General features: G+C 36.9%; 1 protein-coding gene across 3 annotated transcripts; it reads right to left on the reverse strand.

The window, feature by feature from the left end:
* Positions 1-107: 107 nt before the first annotated feature.
* Positions 108-20,719, reverse strand: LOC127415219 (calcium-binding protein 1-like). Of its 3 annotated transcripts, none has more exons than XM_051653870.1 (7): positions 19,048-20,719; positions 5,396-5,426; positions 4,680-4,823; positions 4,482-4,588; positions 2,121-2,195; positions 1,976-2,048; positions 108-1,846 (listed from the first exon to the last, which is right to left on the reverse strand). In XM_051653870.1, exons 1-7 carry the CDS (start codon positions 19,762-19,764, stop codon positions 1,821-1,823), a joined length of 1,173 nt encoding a protein of 390 aa, XP_051509830.1. In that variant the 5' UTR covers positions 19,765-20,719; the 3' UTR covers positions 108-1,820. The 3 variants fall into 3 exon arrangements, with proteins under 3 accessions (XP_051509830.1, XP_051509829.1, XP_051509831.1); XM_051653869.1 differs by having other exon boundaries at positions 109-1,846; positions 4,482-4,591; positions 19,048-20,211; XM_051653871.1 differs by lacking the exon at positions 19,048-20,719 and adding an exon at positions 5,531-5,778 and having other exon boundaries at positions 113-1,846; positions 4,482-4,591.
* Positions 20,720-21,056: the final 337 nt, after the last annotated feature.

Here is a 21,056-nt window from a genome sequence, read left to right on the forward strand (position 1 = left end):
GTGTATATAAATAGAAATTCTTTAAGAGGATGTGTAAGCAAACCTTTTGTAAAGTATGCCTAATAAACAGCAACATAAAAAACTGACAAAGCCTGAAGTAATGAAACTTACACAAAATCTACTGATGAAAAATATACTATTGCTAGACACCATATTTTATTTGCTTCATTTGTTACAATGTATTAAAACCACCATATTACTTATAAAGCTCTTTTTTTGGCATGCAAGATGTCTGATCAGATTACAATTTAAGACAATATTCTACAAAATGTACAACATTGGTCACACAAACAGGCATAAAGACGCTCAATTGAAATAAATAAATCTTCGCTCTCTGTTTATCAAGCATGTAGTTATTTTGTCAGTTTGTATCATATCTGGACACTTTGTCTTTGATGCAGACAGGGCAGGCCTATGCAGATTAGGACTGTGACTGCTCTTGAAATTAGTTGCCTGATAAGTATGTCATGACAACTAAAAATAGTGAATCTGATCAAAGCATTAGCTATCATTTCTAAACTTAGAAACCCCTCAGTTAATGTGTTAAAATATCTTAAAATCCATAGAGGCCAAACATTTACCTAGCAACAGTAGTTTCTAAACTATAAAGTTTTTTCTTTCCAAAATTTTGTTCTGTTTTCATCTTTTACTGTAAGTGAACCTTAAAGGAATTCTGGGTTCAATACAAGTCACGCTCAGCAGACAGCATTTGTGAAATGGAAGTGAATGTGGCCAATCCGTTAATGTTAAAATACTCACTGCTTCAAAAGTTTAGACATAAACAATATGTGTGTTAACATGATTTTAGTGTAAAATCACTAACTAATATTTTCTGTGTAAAGTTAGCCAATATAACAACTTTGTTGCCATGAAGATGTAATATCAACAAACCCTAAAATGACAATTTAAACAACGTTACAGCTCAAATAATACATGAGTTTTATCAGAAGAATTCATGTAAGTGCTTTTATAAAATTATAAGCTTCACATTTCTGCCTTTAAACACTTAAAAAAATTGGAATCCATTGTAAGTGCCTCACAGTAACCTTGATTTTTGCTTTATTTAAAGAAAAGGAGGAACAAGATGAAATTATGTTTTGTGGTAATCAACATTATACAACAAATGCTGTCGACTAACACAAGCTAAACTCATATTAAACCCAGGATATTCCTTTAACTATGCTGCACAGTGGTATATGTTTGTTTTAAAGGCAAACACTGTGATTTTAGAAACAAAAACTTTCAAATAATTCATATATAGTCAAAACTGGAATTTCTGTCTCACAGTGGAGTAGTTGACCATGACTCATGTTGTGTATAACATATTATCACAAAGTCAATGCATTCAACATGCCAACTGTACATACACACACACACACACACACACACACACACACACACACACACACACACACACACACACAGAGAGAGGCTTTAAAAACACTCTTCACCTAATTTATCACACAGAGACACACAGGGACAACACATAATGTGATATTGCCATCATTAAACATTGGTACCCTCATTCAAATGTGCTTGTAAAAAACATATATTGTTTGGTCTTGCATGGTTGAAAGTGCAGAGACACTTGGCTACAGTATCAATAGGTAATATGTGTATTGTTATTTATGTGTACATGCATGTGTGGTCATCAGTTTATTTCCTCCTAAAAAAGTCCAGTTGTCAGTTTCTAAACTGTAAAACACTGGCTCAGCAAGGCTTTTCTTGCAGTAGTCTAATACTCTGTCTGCTTTGACCAGCAGGAAGCAGTACAGCATCTCACTTTCTTGCATTGGAGACACCATATAAAAACCATCCTTTCAACGGGAGACCATACGCACAAACTCTAAAAAGGACAGAGATAAAAAATACAGACTTGAACTTTAAACTTGAACATCATATCACATAAAGGGTTGCTATACATCCATTGTTTATATATATACATATTCATACATGGTGTTATTGTGATTCTTACCTTCAAAGTCTACTCGGCCATCTCCATTCAGGTCAATGTCTCTCAGTATGTCCTCTAGGTCTCGATGACCAACCTAACAAATACAATAATGTGTTAAAGACAGGTGATTTAAGAACATCCACACAGGTGCACCAAAAACACTCACCTGTTGTCCCAGCAGCTTCCTCATAGCTTCTCTGAGCTCGCCTGTGCTTATTTCACCATCTCCATTTGTATCAAACTGACAGAGACACAAAGAAAACAGATATGTTTATCTCTGTATACCATGGGGTCAGTGTTGGGTAAGTTACTCAAAATAAGTAATCCACTACAAATGACTAATTACGTCTCTAAAATGTAGTCAGATTACTTTACAGATTACATCATCTAAAAACTAGTCACGTTACTAATTATTTTACTATAAGTTACTTTTTAAATCACTTTTCCTAGAAAAGCTTTTGGTTTTCCACTCATTCAGAATGTCTATATTTCCTCCTCATTCATTGTCGCACACACTTCAGCTGTCACAGAAACGCTAACAGACGTACAGTACATATGAATTCATATTTCAAATGTATTATACAAATTACTTTAGTGGATGTAATGTACTAAAAAGTAATTACTTTAATTGAAAGTCAGTAATCTGATTACAAGAATTTAAAATGTAATGTGTTAAGCTACTTTTTGACTAAAAAGTAATTTGATTACAGTAACTAATTACTTTGTAATCAGATACAACTGACACTGCTTGGGGTCCAAAAATAAAAATGCTTCAATTTTGAATTTTTCTAATTAATTTTTAATATAATAATAATAATAATAATAATATACATGATTATTAATTAATTCATATATTATTTTTTTTATTTATCTAATAACATATTATTAGTATATATAGAATAATACAATTATTATTAATTATTATTATTATCATCATTATTATTAATTAATATTGTCATGGTCCTGTCACTCTGTCAGTCTGGGTTTATGTCTGATAGGACCGTGGCATCATCATCCCATGTCTGTCTTGTGTTTCGTGTGCTGTGTGAGCGCACAGGTCCGGTTGTGATTTCCCGCCGTGTGCTTTTTGGTATGTCTTGTTTCATGTCTGGAGCATGGTGTCTGGATCCTGACCCTTCTGTCTGGTTCGGTTTTGTTGTCGGGATCCGGACACTCATGTTCCATGTCATGTATTGGTGTGAGTGCATTGCGTTTATCATCTTGGTAGCATGCACTCACATCAATAATCTGTGTCTGTCTCTCGCGACAGCAGACGCGTGTTGCGCTCGCTTTGCGCTGCGTGCCCGGGTCGCAAGCTGTCTTTAGGTTGTGCTGAGGTTCAGTCACTTCGGTCTAAGGTGCCGGGTGTGTGTGTCTTGTTTTTGTCGCCTGTTGAGTGCGTCATGGCGTTTGCCTTGCAATGTACGCTCAGGTTTCGTTTTGTGTGAGAATGCGTGGCATCGCTTTGTTTGGTGTTGCTACACATTCTCTCGTCTTGTTTGTCGGTTGGCATGGGCGTATATTGCCTTATTGTCTTGGCGATGTGCGCTCATGCTATTCGGGTGTTTTGTTGTCTTGTGATAGTAAGTGGCTTTGTTTTGTTTCTGTGTCTCTGTCTTACATCATACCCCACCTCCTTGTTTGCCCATTATTAGTTTATTATACACCTGCCCTGTCTTGTTAACCTGTTGATTTCTCTCCCTATTTAGTCTCCTCTAGTTTGCTGTCCAGTGCCAGTTTGTCTTGTGTGCTTATGTTTCCAGTTGGTCTGTTGGTTGGTGTGTTGGTCCGTGTTCTTGTTATTCCCTGTTCCCATTTCCAGTCCGGTCGTTCCAGTTATTCCCTGTTACCCTCTGCCCCAGCCTGGATACATTTTTCCCTCTTTGTTGCAGTTCTGGTTTGATTTCTGCCCTTTTGTTTGTATTAATAAATTCCTTAATTTTTAGCTCTGCGTTTGGGTCCTGAGCCTCTGTCATTCTCTGCAATCCTTGACAAATATAATGTATAATTTAGTATGCCGATATAATATAATATTTTTTTATTATGAATTATATTATCAGCCTGCCAATTTGAGAGAAAGTTGAATTATTGAAAAATGAAAATCAATTTTAGATTTTGTTAGTATTTGATAGGACACCTTTTGCTAATGACACCATGCACTCAAGTGTTGTTTGAAATTGTAGAGTTTGTGCAAAACCTAATGATCCATGTGTTCCAAGCATGATCTGAGAATGTTCCAAGAACAACTTGTGTGCTTCAATGTCAGCAAAGAAAATGTGTGCTTTGTACAAAGTAATTAACATGGTCAATGTCACAAATGTGCTTATTTGACTAATAAGTGATCTTAGTGCAGAATCTTAAATATCTTTAACATTTCTTATTCATTTTACATTTAATGTTTCTTTGATTTCCAGGTTTAAATTAGATTTTCAATTCCAGATTTTCAATGTGGCCTCAGACTTTTGGTCCCCACTGCATTTATATGCTTGCACATGAATGATTGTATTCTTTCTCCCTCTCTACTAACCTCTTTAAAGGCATTTCTGAGCTCTTTTATGCCAATCATGTCTGCTGTCTCAGCAAGTAGTTTAGGTCCCATTAACCCTACAAAGTCCTCAAAATCCACATGGCCACCTACTGATAGTAAAATAGAGATTGTAAGTAATATTTCAAAATGAAAAGACATGACTTGTTATATGTGAATTTTGCACACACAGAAACTTACAATTCATGTTGATTTGTTGGCTCAGTTCGATTAGTTCCATCTCAGTGGGCATGTAGCCCATGGTTCTCATGCAATTCCCCAGGTCCTTACAACCGATAAATCCATCTTTATCTTTATCAAACTCCTTAAACGCTTCTCGCAACTCTTCAGTCATCAAGACAAACAAAACACATGACCTGCATTTTAATGCATAGTAGTAAAAAACAGGAAAAATTGCACTATGAGGTTTAAGAAAAATCAAGTCCCATGTTTAGCATTTAGCAGACACTTTTATCCAAAGCAACTTACAGTGCCCTGATTACAGGGACAATCCCCCTGGAACAACCTGGAGTTAAGTGCCTTGCTCAAGGACACAATGGTGGTGGCTGTGGGGATTGAACCAACAACCTTTTGCTTACCAGTTCAGTGCTTTAGTCCACTACACCACCACCACTCTTGCCACCACCTCATAAGTATATGGGATTTTTCCGGCCCTTTTATCATCTGAAAATTGCAAGTCTGATCGCTTAGAAAAGAAATAGCACAATTCTAGTAGAATTCATGTCAGTTACAAAAAAGAACGGAATTTTACAAATGGCTATTATAGAAAACAATGGTAGTAATTTAGTTTATGCAGGTTTAAAAGAGTTAAAATAGCTCAAATTCTTCAAGCTACGCACTTTGAGTCATCTCACAATAAGGGGTGCTAATGAAAAAGTATAGAGCAGAAAACTTACCATCGATCTCCTCTGGTCTCAACTCTCGATTCTGTTACAACAAAAGGCAATAGAGAAAGAAAATATCAAAACATCAGTAAATGTAAAACATTAAAGGAATAATGACCCCCCAAAAGGAAAACATCAGTCCCTCACAATAAAATGGTCATCCAGGCAATCAAGTTCTTCAGGAGATGGTTCCATTACCAGAAAACCTTGATTAATCAGTGTGCCCATTGTTGTTCAAAGACATACAAGCTGTGAACTTGTTTTATAGTGGCAAGAAAGAGCAACAGTGTGTTAAAAAGAGGTCACATGGTCACGTGGCAATGGCATTTCTCCAGCGTCACAGCCAAACTGAACAAATCCTGGCAACATGCTTGAGACGTAGAAAAACCAACCCCCCCATCTCCTCACCTAACAGTGACAACCTTTAAAGGCGATAGAGGAAAGAGAGGGAGAAAGATGGAGAACAGAAGCTGTAGCGTTAACCATGGGGGAAGAAAAGAGAGTAAACACACAGTCATTCCTGACGTAAGATCATGACATTTAACACACATGCAACAACATGCGACCTACATTTTTTCACCAAAACAAAGAAGTCGAGATTTATGTGATGTAAATACATACACCTACGCTTTAACATGCGGACAAGAAAAGCGAAATTACTTATGCAAGCAACATCAAACATTCCAGGGCAAAGTCACACATACACTGAATGTGTGAAAATTAAGTTTGGTTTTCACAGCCATATATCTCTCTAGACAATATAAAAATCTGTCACATTATATACTCATTCTGTGACCTTGCAAGTAAGCAGAGCTAGTTTCACTAAAATCTTTTAATGTGTTAATGTATTTATTAAAACCTCTTCAACTCTGCGAACCCACTGGCGGGTCCAAAAGGGGGTGCAATGGCACAGAAAAGTTTATGCTTAAAATGTTAAAGTCTCCAAATACATAAGTCAGGCATATGTGGCGTCATTTGAAAGAATCTGAACTTTTCATAGATAACCATACAAAATAAGGCCTGAAAACATTTGTGTCGCAAATAAGCGCCCCCTAGAGGTAATGGGGTAGAAAAATATATTTTTAAACAGACAAATCATATATCAAATGAAAGCTCACATTCTCAGGAATGTGACTGTATAGATTATTTTGTTGCCTTAATACCACAGTTAGAAAGATTTTCAAAAGAATCACAAAGTGAAATATGATTTCTGTAAGACATCAAATACAAACATCTCTTTTATGTGCCGATCAATGCTGCTGTAAGCCCCAAATTGCTAAAAACTTTATATCTGATTTGACCTTATGCAGTTTTCTAAAAAATTAGCCATTTTTTACTTCTCTGTGAGCTTGCTTCCAGTGTTATATCTTAGATGTCCAGAACAATATATGCGGTCCAGCAGGAAAAGAATGCTAAATAAATCATCTGAAATATATGTTATCTACTATTGATTATAAAATGTTAGACATCAAAGGGGAGGATCTCAGATTTCTAATGACACCTAGATTGAGCTTCAATCCCACTCAGAGGCCAAGATATTCACTGAAACATTGGGGGTGTTGCATGAACTGAAAATTAGACTGAATGTCTATGAACAAACACATCTGTGAGGGCTTAAATGTGTTAGAGCGCCACCTACATTCAGATCTGCTTTTTGTGATGGAAAGTGATAGAGGAAAACAAATTCTAGTACTTTCTGCTATCTAGTTGAATAAATAAGACTTTTTGCAGAAATATGAGTGAACAGAACCAGAATTACATGCTTACAAAGTTAGGACAACAACAAAAAAAAAATATATATTTTTTAAAAATTATATTATTCATAAGAGTGTAAACAAATAAAATATTTTATATGTATGATTGGAGTCTTTTTTTAAATTTTTATTATTTTAATTAAAATGAGACCAATTTTTGGCTATATTGGCACCACAGTATACATGGTGAGCTTTGAAATTTGAGTGTGAAAATTTGAAAAGGTTAAACCCATTACTCATTTTTTATTTTCTATAAATCTCTTTTATTGTCTGCTGATTCTACATGCATCACTAACCAAGTTTGTTGTGGACAATATTTACCTGTTTACAGCATCACAATGTGCATGAATGGTGTGTGTTTTGTTTTTTATTTATTATTATTTTTTTATAATGTATGTCTTTATTTGAGCTTGCTCATTGCCTTTATTCATTTGGCAGATGCTTAAAGGCAATTTACAGTGCATACAGTGCAGGTATACATTTTAGCAGTATGTTTGTTCCCTAGGAATCAAACTCATGACCTTGGGGTTGCTGGCTCCATGCTAACGGAGATGTGCTATGAAACTAGAAAATTATTTAAAAGGTTGTCCGTGTCAAAACATTTACAGCTGTACACTTTAACACTTTTACAGACACTCTTTTACAAGCTCTTGCCAATGTTGTTTAAAGATGACAGACACTCTGTATTGTGTAAAGCTGACAGACACTGCTGAGGGTGAATGACACCGGAGTCTTTCTTTATTCAGTGGAAAACAAACTAAAATATTTTCATTGATGCATAATGTGTTTATATCCATAAAATTCAAGTTCATGGGATTCCAGGCTGCTAAAAAGACATAAAGGCAGGATAAAGGTAATCCATATGACTAATGTGGTTTAATCCATATCTTCCGAAGCGATACGATCGGTTTTGGGTGAGAACAGATCAAAATGTTTTTTTTTCTTTTTAACTATAAATCTTGCCATCTGCAGTGTCCTAGGCGAACATGATTTAAAGCTTGGTTACACTTCCTTGCGCTTGACGCATGGGCGGTGCGCTGTACACGCTTCCAAAGACATGGATTAAACCACTCGAGTCGTATGGATTACCTTTATAATGCTTTTATGTCTTTTATGGAGCTTGGAAGTTTTGGACCCCATTGACCTGCATTATATGGATATTTTATATCATATCTCCATCAAAATATCTTTACAGATTTTTCTGTAAAGTTCTGCAGGCGTGTGGGCCTGATTTAAGATAATACAAACACATGGACTCAGGAAATATTACTTGTTATGGGTTCAAACACAGAAGGTGGTGGTTCTTCCCTAAAAGTGTCTGTGCATCTGAAACCGTACGTGCAGAGACACAAATCTTAGTGAAATGATCCCAAAGCTCAAACACTACTCAGGCAAGCTAAATAACATTCATCTGCCATTAGGGGGGCTGTTGGGGGGCCTTCACTTAAAACGGGTCATTGTGCTAAAATGCTAGACTTAGCGGCACGAATAGAACAGAACGCAGGTGTCTTGAGACCTGTTTTTAAAAGTTTGTTATAAAAGTTCTTTTTAACTTGACATGGCATCTATAAAATGCGACACTCTAATTTAGAAGCTGAAGTCGTCGAAGCTGAATGGTCAAAGCCATCCCTCTAGGTTGTTTACATAGGAAAACAATGAAAACAAAAGCATTAACAAATGCAAAAACTTGTTAGAAGTAAACGGCCCCTAATAAGAACATTTACATTTATGCTTGTATTGAACCATATTACCAGTCAAAATTCCCTGAGTGATTCCATAGGTAGGCTAATGGTCACATGGTTTTCAATTTAAAGAATCCACCTTTTTCTTTTCGTTTTTTTACAACTAATTTATTATTGACAAACATAGTTGAGAGAGGACAGGAAGCTGGACAGGAACATGGCCTGGGTTGGACTCAAACCTGAGTCTCCCATTTTAGCATCACTGTTTAGGATTTCAGAGCAGCTACACCAACCACAAAGCCACAGCTCACGAGTCCCTCTAGAAATAAAAGCCAAATAAATTTTCAGGCATGGCCCGTATTGACTAATCGACTTAAATCTTCTGAACGGAAAGTCCAATCTTAATGAAACTTGGTACATAATAAAAAAGATGACCATTTGAGAACATTTCGAATTTCATCTAATTTTGCCAATAGGGGGCGTTATAATTGAAATATCATTAGAAATGTGCAACTGTATAACCAAGAAAATTAAATGTCACCAGCTGAAACCTGTTCTGCCAAAATTGGAAATTGTGATCATTTTCTTCCTTTTTTTACAATGTACTTTAAGACAGATAATTCTATGTTTTTTGTTTTGCCCATTCAAGCACAGCCATATGTGTTGTGAATGTCACAGGGTGGTGAATGTGTGTATGTGTGAATTTGCGTGTGTGTGCGTGAGTGAGACAGATTGAGAAGGAAAGCATTCCCATTAATAAAAATAAGCCATCCAGCCAACATTTTCCATTCATTCGTCATAACAGTTTACTGAACACATTGTGTAGACTTGCTCTTCAGATCTATACACTCTTACAGCAACTGTAAACAGAGAAGAAGGGAAAGAGAGAGTGAGATACTGTAGATACAGAGAGAGATACAGAGAGAGGGAGAGAGAGAGAGAGAGAGAGAGAGAGAGAGAGAGAATAACAGACACAGAGAAAAAGACATAAACTGTATTAACAGAATTGGGGAAAAATATCATTCAGCTACTGTGCCTGCCTGACTGTGTAATACACAATATACCTAAAATCCTGCAAATTTTCAAAGGGAAGTTATTGTGATTTGGTGATAAACAGGTAAAAAAATATGGTTTATTCAAAAACACAGCCCATAGATGTGAGAAAGAAAAACTACAAAGATATTTGAATTTCTTAGACTTTGCATTGCGAAAGCAATATCATTGCACAGAAAATCAACATGCCGCTAACGAATGTTCGACACCATACTGCATAATTACTGACAAGAACCATCCTCCATCATACATTTTTCCCTGTGGTGCTACTTCACTTCATATGGGTTCTGGTCCTCTGGAAACCAGGAAGTAATCACGTTCACATAAAAAATAGTAAGCGCTATACAAAGGTTGCATTTTTGCTCTAAAATTAAATTTTTACTCCACTGATGGTTACGTGTAGGGTTGGGGTTTGGGTTAGTGAGTAGGGTTAATAAAATGATCATTCCTGTTGCCTGTATTACATGATAAAAATACAAACAATACAACTAATCTTTGGCGGCACCCAGTGGACATTTCACCTCAACAACACTTCCAACTTCATCCACTAGGGGCAGTGGTTAGAATTTCGGTAAGCACAGAACGATTTCAATAGCAGATCTTTCAACCTCTTGTCACCGAATTCACAGTGTGATCATCAGTCTGTGCGAAATAATAGATAAGGTGATTATCAAAATCTAGACGCTTTGCAAATTCTCAGATAATTGACTGAAAGTATCCTTTTGTAATGTGAAAGTGTCTATACATATTTAAGCAACAAGGTATAAGAGGTACCTTATAACCATTTTGGAAAATATATTGTGAATATACAGTCGTCAAAGCTAAAAGGTGTTGTTAGGCATGAGGCGCATTAGAGCCTTTTCATGTGTTATTCCGGAAATTTATGAGAACCAAGACGCACATAAAAATAACTAGGACACATATCAAAATGTAAATTCATTAATATTCTTTGCTTTTAGTGCAGAATGTGGTTTCTAGGCATCCGAAGTCATTGCGGCTTGTTAGTTTGCTTTTAGAGGCATTCAGAGTATTCAAAAATGTATCCTGAAACCTTCAATTCATTCAAAGACCGTATGCCCAGATAGTACACATAACACACTGGACTTTCTCTGATTAATAATTACAGCTAAATCTAGGTCAGTCAGCGAAATTGGGTAGCAAACATAGCTAGGAAAAACTGGGGACAAGATGTGCTCAGGTCTCACATTTTGGAGAAACCATAACAAAATCCAATAAAACATCCCTTATTTTCCCTCAGTCAACAGGGTAAACGTAATAGTTCATATGTGTTTAGACGTCCTAAATGTTATGTAGGCCTTTTTTCTTGAAATGACTGTATGTTGGGAATTGGGCCAGTCTGGGGTGCTTCATTTCCATAGAAATCTCCTGTTGCCATATAGGGGCAGATGATAAATGAATTATAATATAATTTAACAATAGAAAGATAAAGCTCTGCAAATGGAGAGGAGTGTATAAATTAGAAATAAGATCTGCCAAAACTCAAACCTCTCTCTCTCTCTCTCTCTCTCTCTCTCTGTGTGTGTGTGTGTGTGTGTGTGTGTGTGTGTGTGTGTGTGTGTGTGTGTGTGTGTGCATGTGTATGTGTGTGTGTGTGTGTGTGTGTGTGTGTGTGTTTGTGTTTGTTTAAGAGATTGGGAGGAGAGTGAGTCTCATTCAGACATACATATTACCATTCTCACAGCTGGAGGCCTGGTCTCTAATCCAAACAATCATTTATACAGACAGCTAAATATACCACACACACACACACACACACACACACACACACACAACTCTTACCACTTAAAGAACTGCTAACAAATAGTACCATTAAATTGCCATGGTATTTTGGACAAGTGTACCATGGTAATACACTATGGTTTTATAGACAAGTACCACAGTGTTCTTACCATGGTATTCCCTGAAGTACTTTGAAGTGCCATGCAAATACAGTGGTACAATATGGTAATGATTATTATACACCAAATGCCAAATATCGGATACCACCACGGTACCGCATGTACATTAAAGTTTTTCTGTAAGGGTTTTTTCAGCAGAGTTCAAAAAGATTATTATTTCGGGTTACTATCAGCAGGCTCCTATTGCTTTATTGTGAGCATAAAAATATTTATAAACTGTAGAGCCGAGGAGGGCGGGGCCGGGCTGGAATGACACACGCCCGGTCCCCAGTCAGCCTGATGGGGTGCACGAGGGATAGGGGCGGCCGGGGACGACAGTTCGAGAGAGAGAGAGAATTACAGGCAGCTGTACTGTGTGTTTTGGTTGTGTGTTTTTGGTTAAGTTTATTATTAAACTATTATTTAAGTTGTCAAGCCAGTTCTCACCTCCTCCTTTCCACTGAACGCCTTACATAAACCTTTTAGAAATGTCATAGCCATAGATGCATACAAGCTTAAATGGTGTCAAAACTTAAAGAGTGGACACAGAGGCCAATTAATGATCCTTCTGTTTTATATTAGTCTGTGACACACAGATAAATGTTGTTTCTGGCTCTGTTTTTGTTCTATAAGAATCTCTCTCTCTCTCTCTTTCTCTCTCTTTCACACACACACACACACACACACACACACACACACACACACACACGCATCTGTGTATCTGTCACAATCCATCCATCTTTATTTTCCCCTCTCTTTTTCCCCACAATGACTCATCTTGAGAAAAATAGATGCCCTTTACTGCCTCACTTCCTCTGATACTTTAATTTTATCTTTCCCTCCATCCCTTATTCAAGCTCTCTTTTGAACTTCAGAGCTCGAACCACTTTTAACTGTCAACTCTCATCCTGTCAACACACACAAGCTCCACACACACGCAAACACACACAATGCAACATGATCACACAATGTTTTTCACAGTTCTCAGTCGTACACCTTTTCACACCTGTACACAAACAAAAATGTGTGTAGGCAAAATAATTCAACTGATTAAGGTCCTCTAGAATGCATTACTGTAACAGGATACGGCTCAGGAAAAGAGAGTTACTTTAAGGAATCTATCAAGCAGAGAAAGCTTGCCATAAAAACAGACGAGAAAGGAGAAACAAATATTAACAAAGAATATCTTGTCCCAAAAACCCAATTTTCTGAACCAGGAAAAACAGTGCTTGAAGTGGGGTGGTATGCAGCAGTCCGCAGTACCTGCATTTCTATAATTTACTCTACAGAGTACAGGCAGTTTTTCTTGTGTACCACTACTTTTCAGAGTCTGCCGGTACAATGTAATGTCTTAATTTAATGTAAGTCAGTGATTTGGTGCGGCCCGCCGATCACTTTTATCTGACCTTACAAATGATTTTGATAAAATCACGGTAAACATCCAAACGCTCTCTGACCAAAACTCAGTGGTGAGTTTAACAACACTCAACACGTACAACAGCACGTCAAGCTATCCGTTGTCCAGTTTCGGAGGCGCACGCGTGTTTAAGCTTGTCTGGACATAGCTCAGTTTCACTCTTCTCCAAAACATGAACCAGCAACTTTTGGGTGAGCACATTTTATCACGTCTTATTCACTCAAATGTATTTATGCAAATTGCTTAGCTGCGTCAAAACTACAGACTTAAAAAAAAATCTGTTACAGAAGTGATGTCAGCTCATATGCACAACCTTTTATCACAAGAGACAAAACGATGATGAAAACCGAACCTTCAAAGAAAATACATAGGAAATTTTACTTTTATTGTCCATTCTTTTCTGTAGTGCTTGTAAAAAGATTATGTGAATTTTCACTGAACTTGCCTATGCATAAATCCTGACAGTGTTTGGTTCTACATCATTCTCAATCCCGAACATCATCCAATCAGTTTGTTCACCGTTTCTAATGATTATTATCTGCACAAGTATCTGGCTCCTGTGTGCAAATGAATGTGTGCAGGATAAAGAAGGCAAATTTTGCCCTCATTGAATGAGAGGATAATACAAATTTAAAAAAGGAAATACAGACATAATGCTCTTTTTGAGTTTTAGGCTAAATTTATTTTGTGTAAAAAGACAGTTCTACATTAGATTGTTATTGTTCTCTTATGTGTGTTGATATTGACAAAGATACAGACTTTAGCAGATCTAAATGTTCTTTCTAAACAATAACCCTTTTTATGTTTTTATTTTCGAAGTAAAGCTAATCAAAACCTATTTGTTAGTTGAGAATGTAAGGTCATAATTGTTCCTCAGCCAGATGTTAAGAAGGAATTTATGCCCAGACCTTGAAAATAATAATAACTTTTCAAATTTAATAATAAAACGTTAATACTAACAAGAAGAGTACCTGCACTTTTTTTTTTCTTCCACTTCAGGCACTGAGAAAAACACTATATTTATGCTCAGGTAAACTTATGAATGCAAGCTAGTTGAACTTTAGAAGACATGTAGACATCACTGTTATTTCTGAATTTTTTGGACTTAATTTAACTAATTTGGCCTTAAATGAAAATTCTCTCATCATTTACTCACCCTCATCCCATCCCAGATGTGTATGACTTACTTTCTTCTGCAGAACACAATCAAAGATTTTTAGAAAAAAATATCTCTATGTAGGTCCATACAATGCAAGTGAATGGGTACCAAACTTTTGAAGCTTCAAAATGCACATAAAGGCAGCATAAAAGTGATCCATGTGACTCCAGTGGTTAAATCTATATCTTCAGAAGTTATATTATATATAAGTTATATATAGGTGTGGGTGAGAAACAGATCATTATTTAAGTCATTTTTTGCTATAAACTTATAGTAAATTTAGTAAAAAAGGACTTAAATATTGATCTGTTTCTCACCCACACTGATCCATGTCCTGAAGACATGGATTAAACCACTGGATTTGTATGGATTACTTTTAAAAACTTTTTCAAAGTTCTGGTCACCATTCACTTGCATTGTACGGACCAACAGAGCTGAGATATTCTTCTAAAAATCTTACTTTGTGTTCTGCAGAAGAAAGAAAGTCATAAACATCTGGGATGGCATGAGGGTGAGTAAATGATGAGAGAATTTTAGTTTTTAATGAACTAAAAGTTGAGACACCTTTAAAAAAAGCCCTGAAGCTGGTTGCCTTAATTTTTTTTTTACGATTTTAACATAATTTAATTTAGTTAAATTAAATCCAACAAACTCAGAAATAATAGTGATGATTTTTTGCAGTGCACACACGCAATATCTCACGAGCAGGACTGCTGTTGTACTGAATATCAGCATCAGAACACTCATGTAATTAAAGACTGAAATTCAGTTCAATAGCATGATTGCAAGAGTGATATTGCTTTTATACAACAGTTCTTTAAACAAGAAGTTTATATCAAGTAACTTACATTTCAGACACAATATGTGCAGTTAGTTAGTCTACATTTATTTCCGCAAACAACAATAGTTCCAAACAAAGCCAAAGCAGGATCAACCGTTGCAAGTTTGACAAGCAGCAAGCGGTGAGGTACAAACAGTCCCATTGCTATGATACTAAATATCAGCCCTCATAAAACACAACTTGTCCAATTAAATTAATGGAACGGAAGAAGCTTTTGTGTATTGTGTTTAAAATGCTCTTCTCTTCAGTGAGGTACAGTAGCATTAAGAGTTATACAGAATAGCAAAATCAATGCGAAAGAAAACTAAAACCTGAACTCACCTTAAAATCTTCTTAAATTTCAGTCTACAGTATTTATCATACAAAGTGATCATATGCCTTCAGAGGACTTGGAATATGATGCACAAGTCAAATGGACTAGTTTTATGACACTTTTAGGTGCTTGTTAAGCTTTGAAGTGAGTCACTACCAACTGCTATTTTATAGAAATCAACAATCGCGATATACTTGAAAATATTTTCTTTTTGTTCCGCATAAGGAAAAAACATCATATGTATTTGGAATGACATGTGGGTGAGTAAATAATGTCTTTAACTAGTATCCATACAATGCCATTTTATGCATGTGCAAGTGCTGTGTGATTATGTCTGAAAAAGTGTGATTTGATCATCACATTTATATATTTCCTACAATATTGACACTAGAATAATTTTTGTTTTTGTTTTTATTCTATTTACAATCATCTTTTCACTTATTTTCCCTCTCTCTCCTTCACACCCTCACTCTTTTGCTATATGGTTCTTGGTCTCCCAGCAGACCATAGCAAGGTCACAGTGACCTCAAAAAACATCATTAAGAGAAAAACGAGGAGGGGCATTTTGACAATAGATATAAAAACATATTGGAGGAATGAAACACACACACACACATACGGAAAAGAAAAAGAGTGAGATTAAGAATAGCACTAAAGGGAAGGGGAGACCATATCTGGTTTAACATTAAAGAGATTTATGAAGGGAAAGAGTGGCATTGTCATCCAGGGACATTTTTGTCATTCTCATTTCAACACTCAAAGGCATGCGCTTAGAATTCAGATAGATGGATGTAGAATGTGTCACCCCTGTGATCCGAAGCCTATTATACTGCATTTCTGGTAAACTGTGTGTTTACACACACACGCACACAAACAGTGAGAGACATAGAGACTCCAGCATTACTGATTCATACAGTGTCTGAGGCTGGCAGCCTAAACAACATACTTGCAAACAGAAGGGTTTTTTTTTTTTTTTTTTTAAGTAAATATGAGGTGCCAAAGAATGCCAGTGAAATTCTCCAACAGTTTATACATGCATGAGATAGTACAGGCAATAATGATGAAAAGTCCACATGCCCAAAAATATAGAAAACCCCATAATAATTGTGGTGGGTCTTCTTTCTGTAAGAAGACTGGTAAACTCACTGTAGCAAATGTACATTACACTGAGCATCATACAATATAAACAAAGATTTATGGATGGTTACAGTAAGAACAGCTCTGACCTTGAAGGTGTATCTCATAATTGGTCTGATTTGCTCATGTTTTCTAACTTGCCGCTGGTTCGTTGTTTACCCTTTAATCTAACAAGTGCATTTTTTTCTATTTGTGATATTCACTGTTACACTGAGCATAGCTCTGACCTTGATGCCATATCAATTAAAGGGTCTGATCAGGTCTGTGTTTTCCTTTACCTTCCAGTTCATTTCCACCTTTTAACTCAACAAGATGGATTCTGACCGAGTGTGAAATGTCCATTTAAAAGCTTCACTGATACCCATTCTGTAATTGTCAGGTATAGCTTAAAATAAATATGTTTGTGCATGTGTGTGGTTTCATAACCACAGCACAGCGTCAAAGCCATTGTTGCAATGCCATCAGATCTCACAACAGCTTTTAATCATTAATACACTGATTATTCACAGCATCTGTTTGATTTGGATTTCCCTAAAAAGATTTGCATTTAACAAACAGACATTTTACAGGTTCTATTCATCATCCATTCAACCTCTGTGTCTAAAGCTTCACTAACAAAGGAACACCCGCTTTCTCAGAGCTCTTCCTTCTGGCCAAGACCTCCTTTATTATTAATGTAATTGATTTTCAAAGTTCTGTGATACGTGTAATGAAAGCAGGCTACCACAACAATCTAGACAGCCAATCCTCAGAGGAACGCATTTAATCAATGTCAGCTAACAGCTGTTTACTGTCAAAAAGCATTCAATCAAAAGAGAAAAAATCATGAATATAAATGATCGTCATTTAGATAATATTGCTTGTTTCATGCTCCTTAATTAAGCATCCTATGTCACAATTACTGTAAATGTGCATAAACAGGTGCATGAGAAACAGCTAGGCTATTGTTGCATATTAGTATCATATAGGTCAATCTACTGTGTATGTGCATCCCAGCAAACACAGACATACGTTATGTCCCCATAACAAAAGTTTATGTTTTCTGTTTGGTTATTTGTTTTTCGGGAACCAACTCCTAACATTTTAGGGAAGTTCTTTTAAGGGGGAATGTTTTTTATTTTTTATAACCACAACCTTCCCAGAATGTGTTAGGGAGGTTTTTGTGTGACAACCTAATAAAAATTCACAAAGAACATCCACTTAAAAAGTATTTTAGCCTGTTTTAAAGATTTACTTATATTTATCTTTATTTTAGATTTAATATATATATATATATATATATATATATATATATATATATATATATATATATATATATATATATATATATATAGTATATAGTATATATATTTAAACCCTTTACTGGCTAACCAAAAAAGAACTGTAAAGGGATAGTTCACCCAAAAATGATAATTCTCTCATCATTTACTCACCCTCATGCCATCCCAGATGTGTATGAGTTTCTTTCTTCTGCAGAACACAAAGATTTTTAGAAGAATATCTCAACTCTGTAGGTCCATACAATGCAAGTGAATAGTGATCATATATTTGAAGCTCAAAAAAGCAAATAAAGTCAGCATAAACATAATCGATATGATGTCTTCAGAAGCGATATGCTGTGAGAAACAGATCAGTATTTAAGTCCTTTTTACTAAATCTCCACTTTCACTCTCACATTCTGAAAGTGAAAGTGGAGATTTATAGTAAAAAAAGGATTTAAATATTTGTCTGTTTCTCACCCAAAGCAATTGCATCGCTTCAGAAGACATATATTAAACCACTGGAGTCGTATGGATTACTTTTACGCTGCCTTTATGTGCTTTTTGGAGCTTCAAAGTTCTGGTCACCATTCACTTGCATTGTATGGACCTACAGAACTGAAATATTCTTCTAAAAATCTTAATTTGTGTTCAGCAGAAGAAAGAAAGTCATACACATCTGGGATGGCATGAAGGTGAGTAAATTATGAGAGAATTAAAATTTTTGGGTCAAATATCTCTTTACAGATCTTTACTGTAAACGTTCTGGGAACTAAAAACATTTCCAGAACGATGTAGGAACTTAAAATGGCTTTGAAGGCCCTACCCACTTGTGGCATCTTAAACACAAATTAAAGGACCCAGAAAAGATGTTGCACTGTGTAAATATAGTTTAGAGTTTATTTTAATCAAGTCCACTTGCAATCAATGAACAACTGATCTCGCAAACCTGAAAAGTAATTGACAAGTGTGTAGGACACAAAGCCAAGAAAAAAGAAAAAATCCCGCACACTATCTTAGCTATCTTAGCAAAGAGTATTACAAAATGTATTTATGGCAACGTTTCGGTCACACGACCTTCGTCAGGCATTTACCTAATCAAGTCCACTTGTAAAGTTGTATTACCCGCATGTAGGCTACTCAGGCCTTACCTGTCCAAACACTGAGCTGAGGTACGGGCGCAGGTTGAAGTCTGCTTCAGAGGATGCTGCGCTGGAGCGCCCTGATCTCCGGGAGGAGCGGCTGGAGGATGCGGGCACCGGTGAGGACGAGGCGGTGGAGGGTGGACACGCCTCTCTGCTCGTTGACGAACCCGGTCGATTCCGGTCCAGTTGAGGTGACTCCAAAAAGAGAGCAGTTTCGTCCCTGCACTCGGAGAAAGATTGAGTTCTGTTGGGCATGCGAGCGGCGTGAGAGTGTTTGGGTCGGGGCTCCTGGGGCAGGTCGTCCCGGGTGGACCGATGGCGGTGGTGGTGGTGATGATGATGGTGATGATGATGATGGTGGTGGTGTCGTCTGGCTGTCTTGCGCTCCCTTGCACCTGGAAGCTCAGACAGGTCCTCCTGACTGTGAGCCGTAGAAAGAGCGCGTCCGTGGGAGTGTTGTGGGTGGCTCTTCTCCGCGCTGTTCCGGTTAGCGACCAGTGATGGGTGACACAGGGGTCTCCGTGAGCTCGCATCGCAATCCGCCGTCCAGAACGACTCTTCTAAAGCGGTCTCTGCCCCAGATGACGCCGCTGCTGCCGCTGAACGCTGATGATGAGTCCGACGGGATCCTCTGTGGTCGGGATGTGGAGCTGCTCTCCTACTCGGTGCGGAGGATCTCAGCAAGGAGGTCGTCGAATCGCTTTTAGGGAGCGTGAAACTCATTCTCAGCCTTGTAAAATGCCCTTGAAGGTAAAGGCGTACCTCTGGGCTGTCATATTATTACTGTTCGAATGAAATAAGTCGACCCAGAGTGGCGAGAGTCCATCGGATCCTTCTCGATGGCATGTTGGGCTCAAGAAAATGATGCAGCAGAGATGTTCTCCTCTTGAAGTTGGTGCCACTTGATTGCTCTGGAAGGCGGTGTAGCGCTATTCTGGTAGGACGCGTAGGTAAGGGGAGATAAATAAAAAAACCAAAAAAAGATAGATAGAGAGTGAGAAGGAGAGAGAGGATACGCGGAACGTATGGTGTGCATCATCAGATGCCGCGTGTGACCTTCAGCCGTGTTACACCATGTGATGAGACAATATCTACATGCAAAATCAAAGCAAGGTCTTGACGCAAAACATGAATGGAAAAGCTACATGTCTCAGTGTTTGATCAAGTTCAGAAACTTTGTGTTAAAAGGCTAGATTTTGATTTGCCAAAGCACCATTTCTTTTAATGTGGCAGCAATGGGCTTCCATAGTGAAAATAATTTCAGTTATTTAAAATGAGACTTTTAGGCCCACAGCAGTGTGTAACATTATCAATAGTCTTTATTCTTTTTACCATGCCTATTAAAATTGTAATCGGTGAAATTAAACAATATAAATACCACAACTTGTCCTGGGGACTCCAACACTGAATTGTAGGAATGGCCCAGAAACCAAATGCAATCATTTAAGAATGAACCACTGAAAACCCATATCAGGCAACTAAAAATCTGAATATTGGACAGACATGTAGAATTAGAATAGAATTGCAAATCTACATCTTGAAAGGAGTTGATGGTAAAATCCATTGGAAATGGAAAATTAAATATTGACATATTGCAAAATGTAATCATTACGTTTGATAAAATAGTCTTTCATGTCTACAGTTCATACTCTTTTGTATCATATTTTGAAAGCATATTGCATTCATTTTCCCTTTGTTAAGGGTTTATAAAGAGGTTCATTAACAACTAATAAGTAATTTACAAATGCATTATAAATCATCGATGTGCAATTATGACAGCATGCATAACTTCAGCAGGAACATCTTGAAGCACAACTTCAAGAGAACATTTCTGCTGCATCATTTACTTGAGCCCAAAATGCCATCAAGAAGGCTCCGATGAACTCTCACCACTCTGGATCGACTTATTTCATTATTTCAATGAATTGTAGGAATGGCCCAGAAACCAAATGCAATAATTTAAGAATGAACCACTGAAAACTCATACCAGGCGACTACAAATCTGAATATTGGGC

The sequence above is a fragment of the Myxocyprinus asiaticus genome, chromosome 24, assembly GCF_019703515.2.
Source record: "Myxocyprinus asiaticus isolate MX2 ecotype Aquarium Trade chromosome 24, UBuf_Myxa_2, whole genome shotgun sequence".
Classification (NCBI taxonomy): domain Eukaryota; kingdom Metazoa; phylum Chordata; class Actinopteri; order Cypriniformes; family Catostomidae; genus Myxocyprinus; species Myxocyprinus asiaticus.

What these genes read in the sequence shown, in the direction of transcription:
- LOC127415219 (XM_051653869.1), bottom strand. Translation starts at nt 19,764, where the DNA reads ATGAGTTTCACGCTCCCTAAAAGCGATTCGACGACCTCCTTGCTGAGA. An exon ending in TCAGCTCAGTGTTTGGACAG is followed by an intron (nt 5,427 to 19,047) that starts GTAAGGCCTGAG and finishes TTGTTGTAACAG; the next exon opens with AATCGAGAGTTGAGACCAGA. An exon ending in CCAACAAATCAACATGAATT is followed by an intron (nt 4,592 to 4,679) that starts GTAAGTTTCTGT and finishes TTTTACTATCAG; the next exon opens with TAGGTGGCCATGTGGATTTT.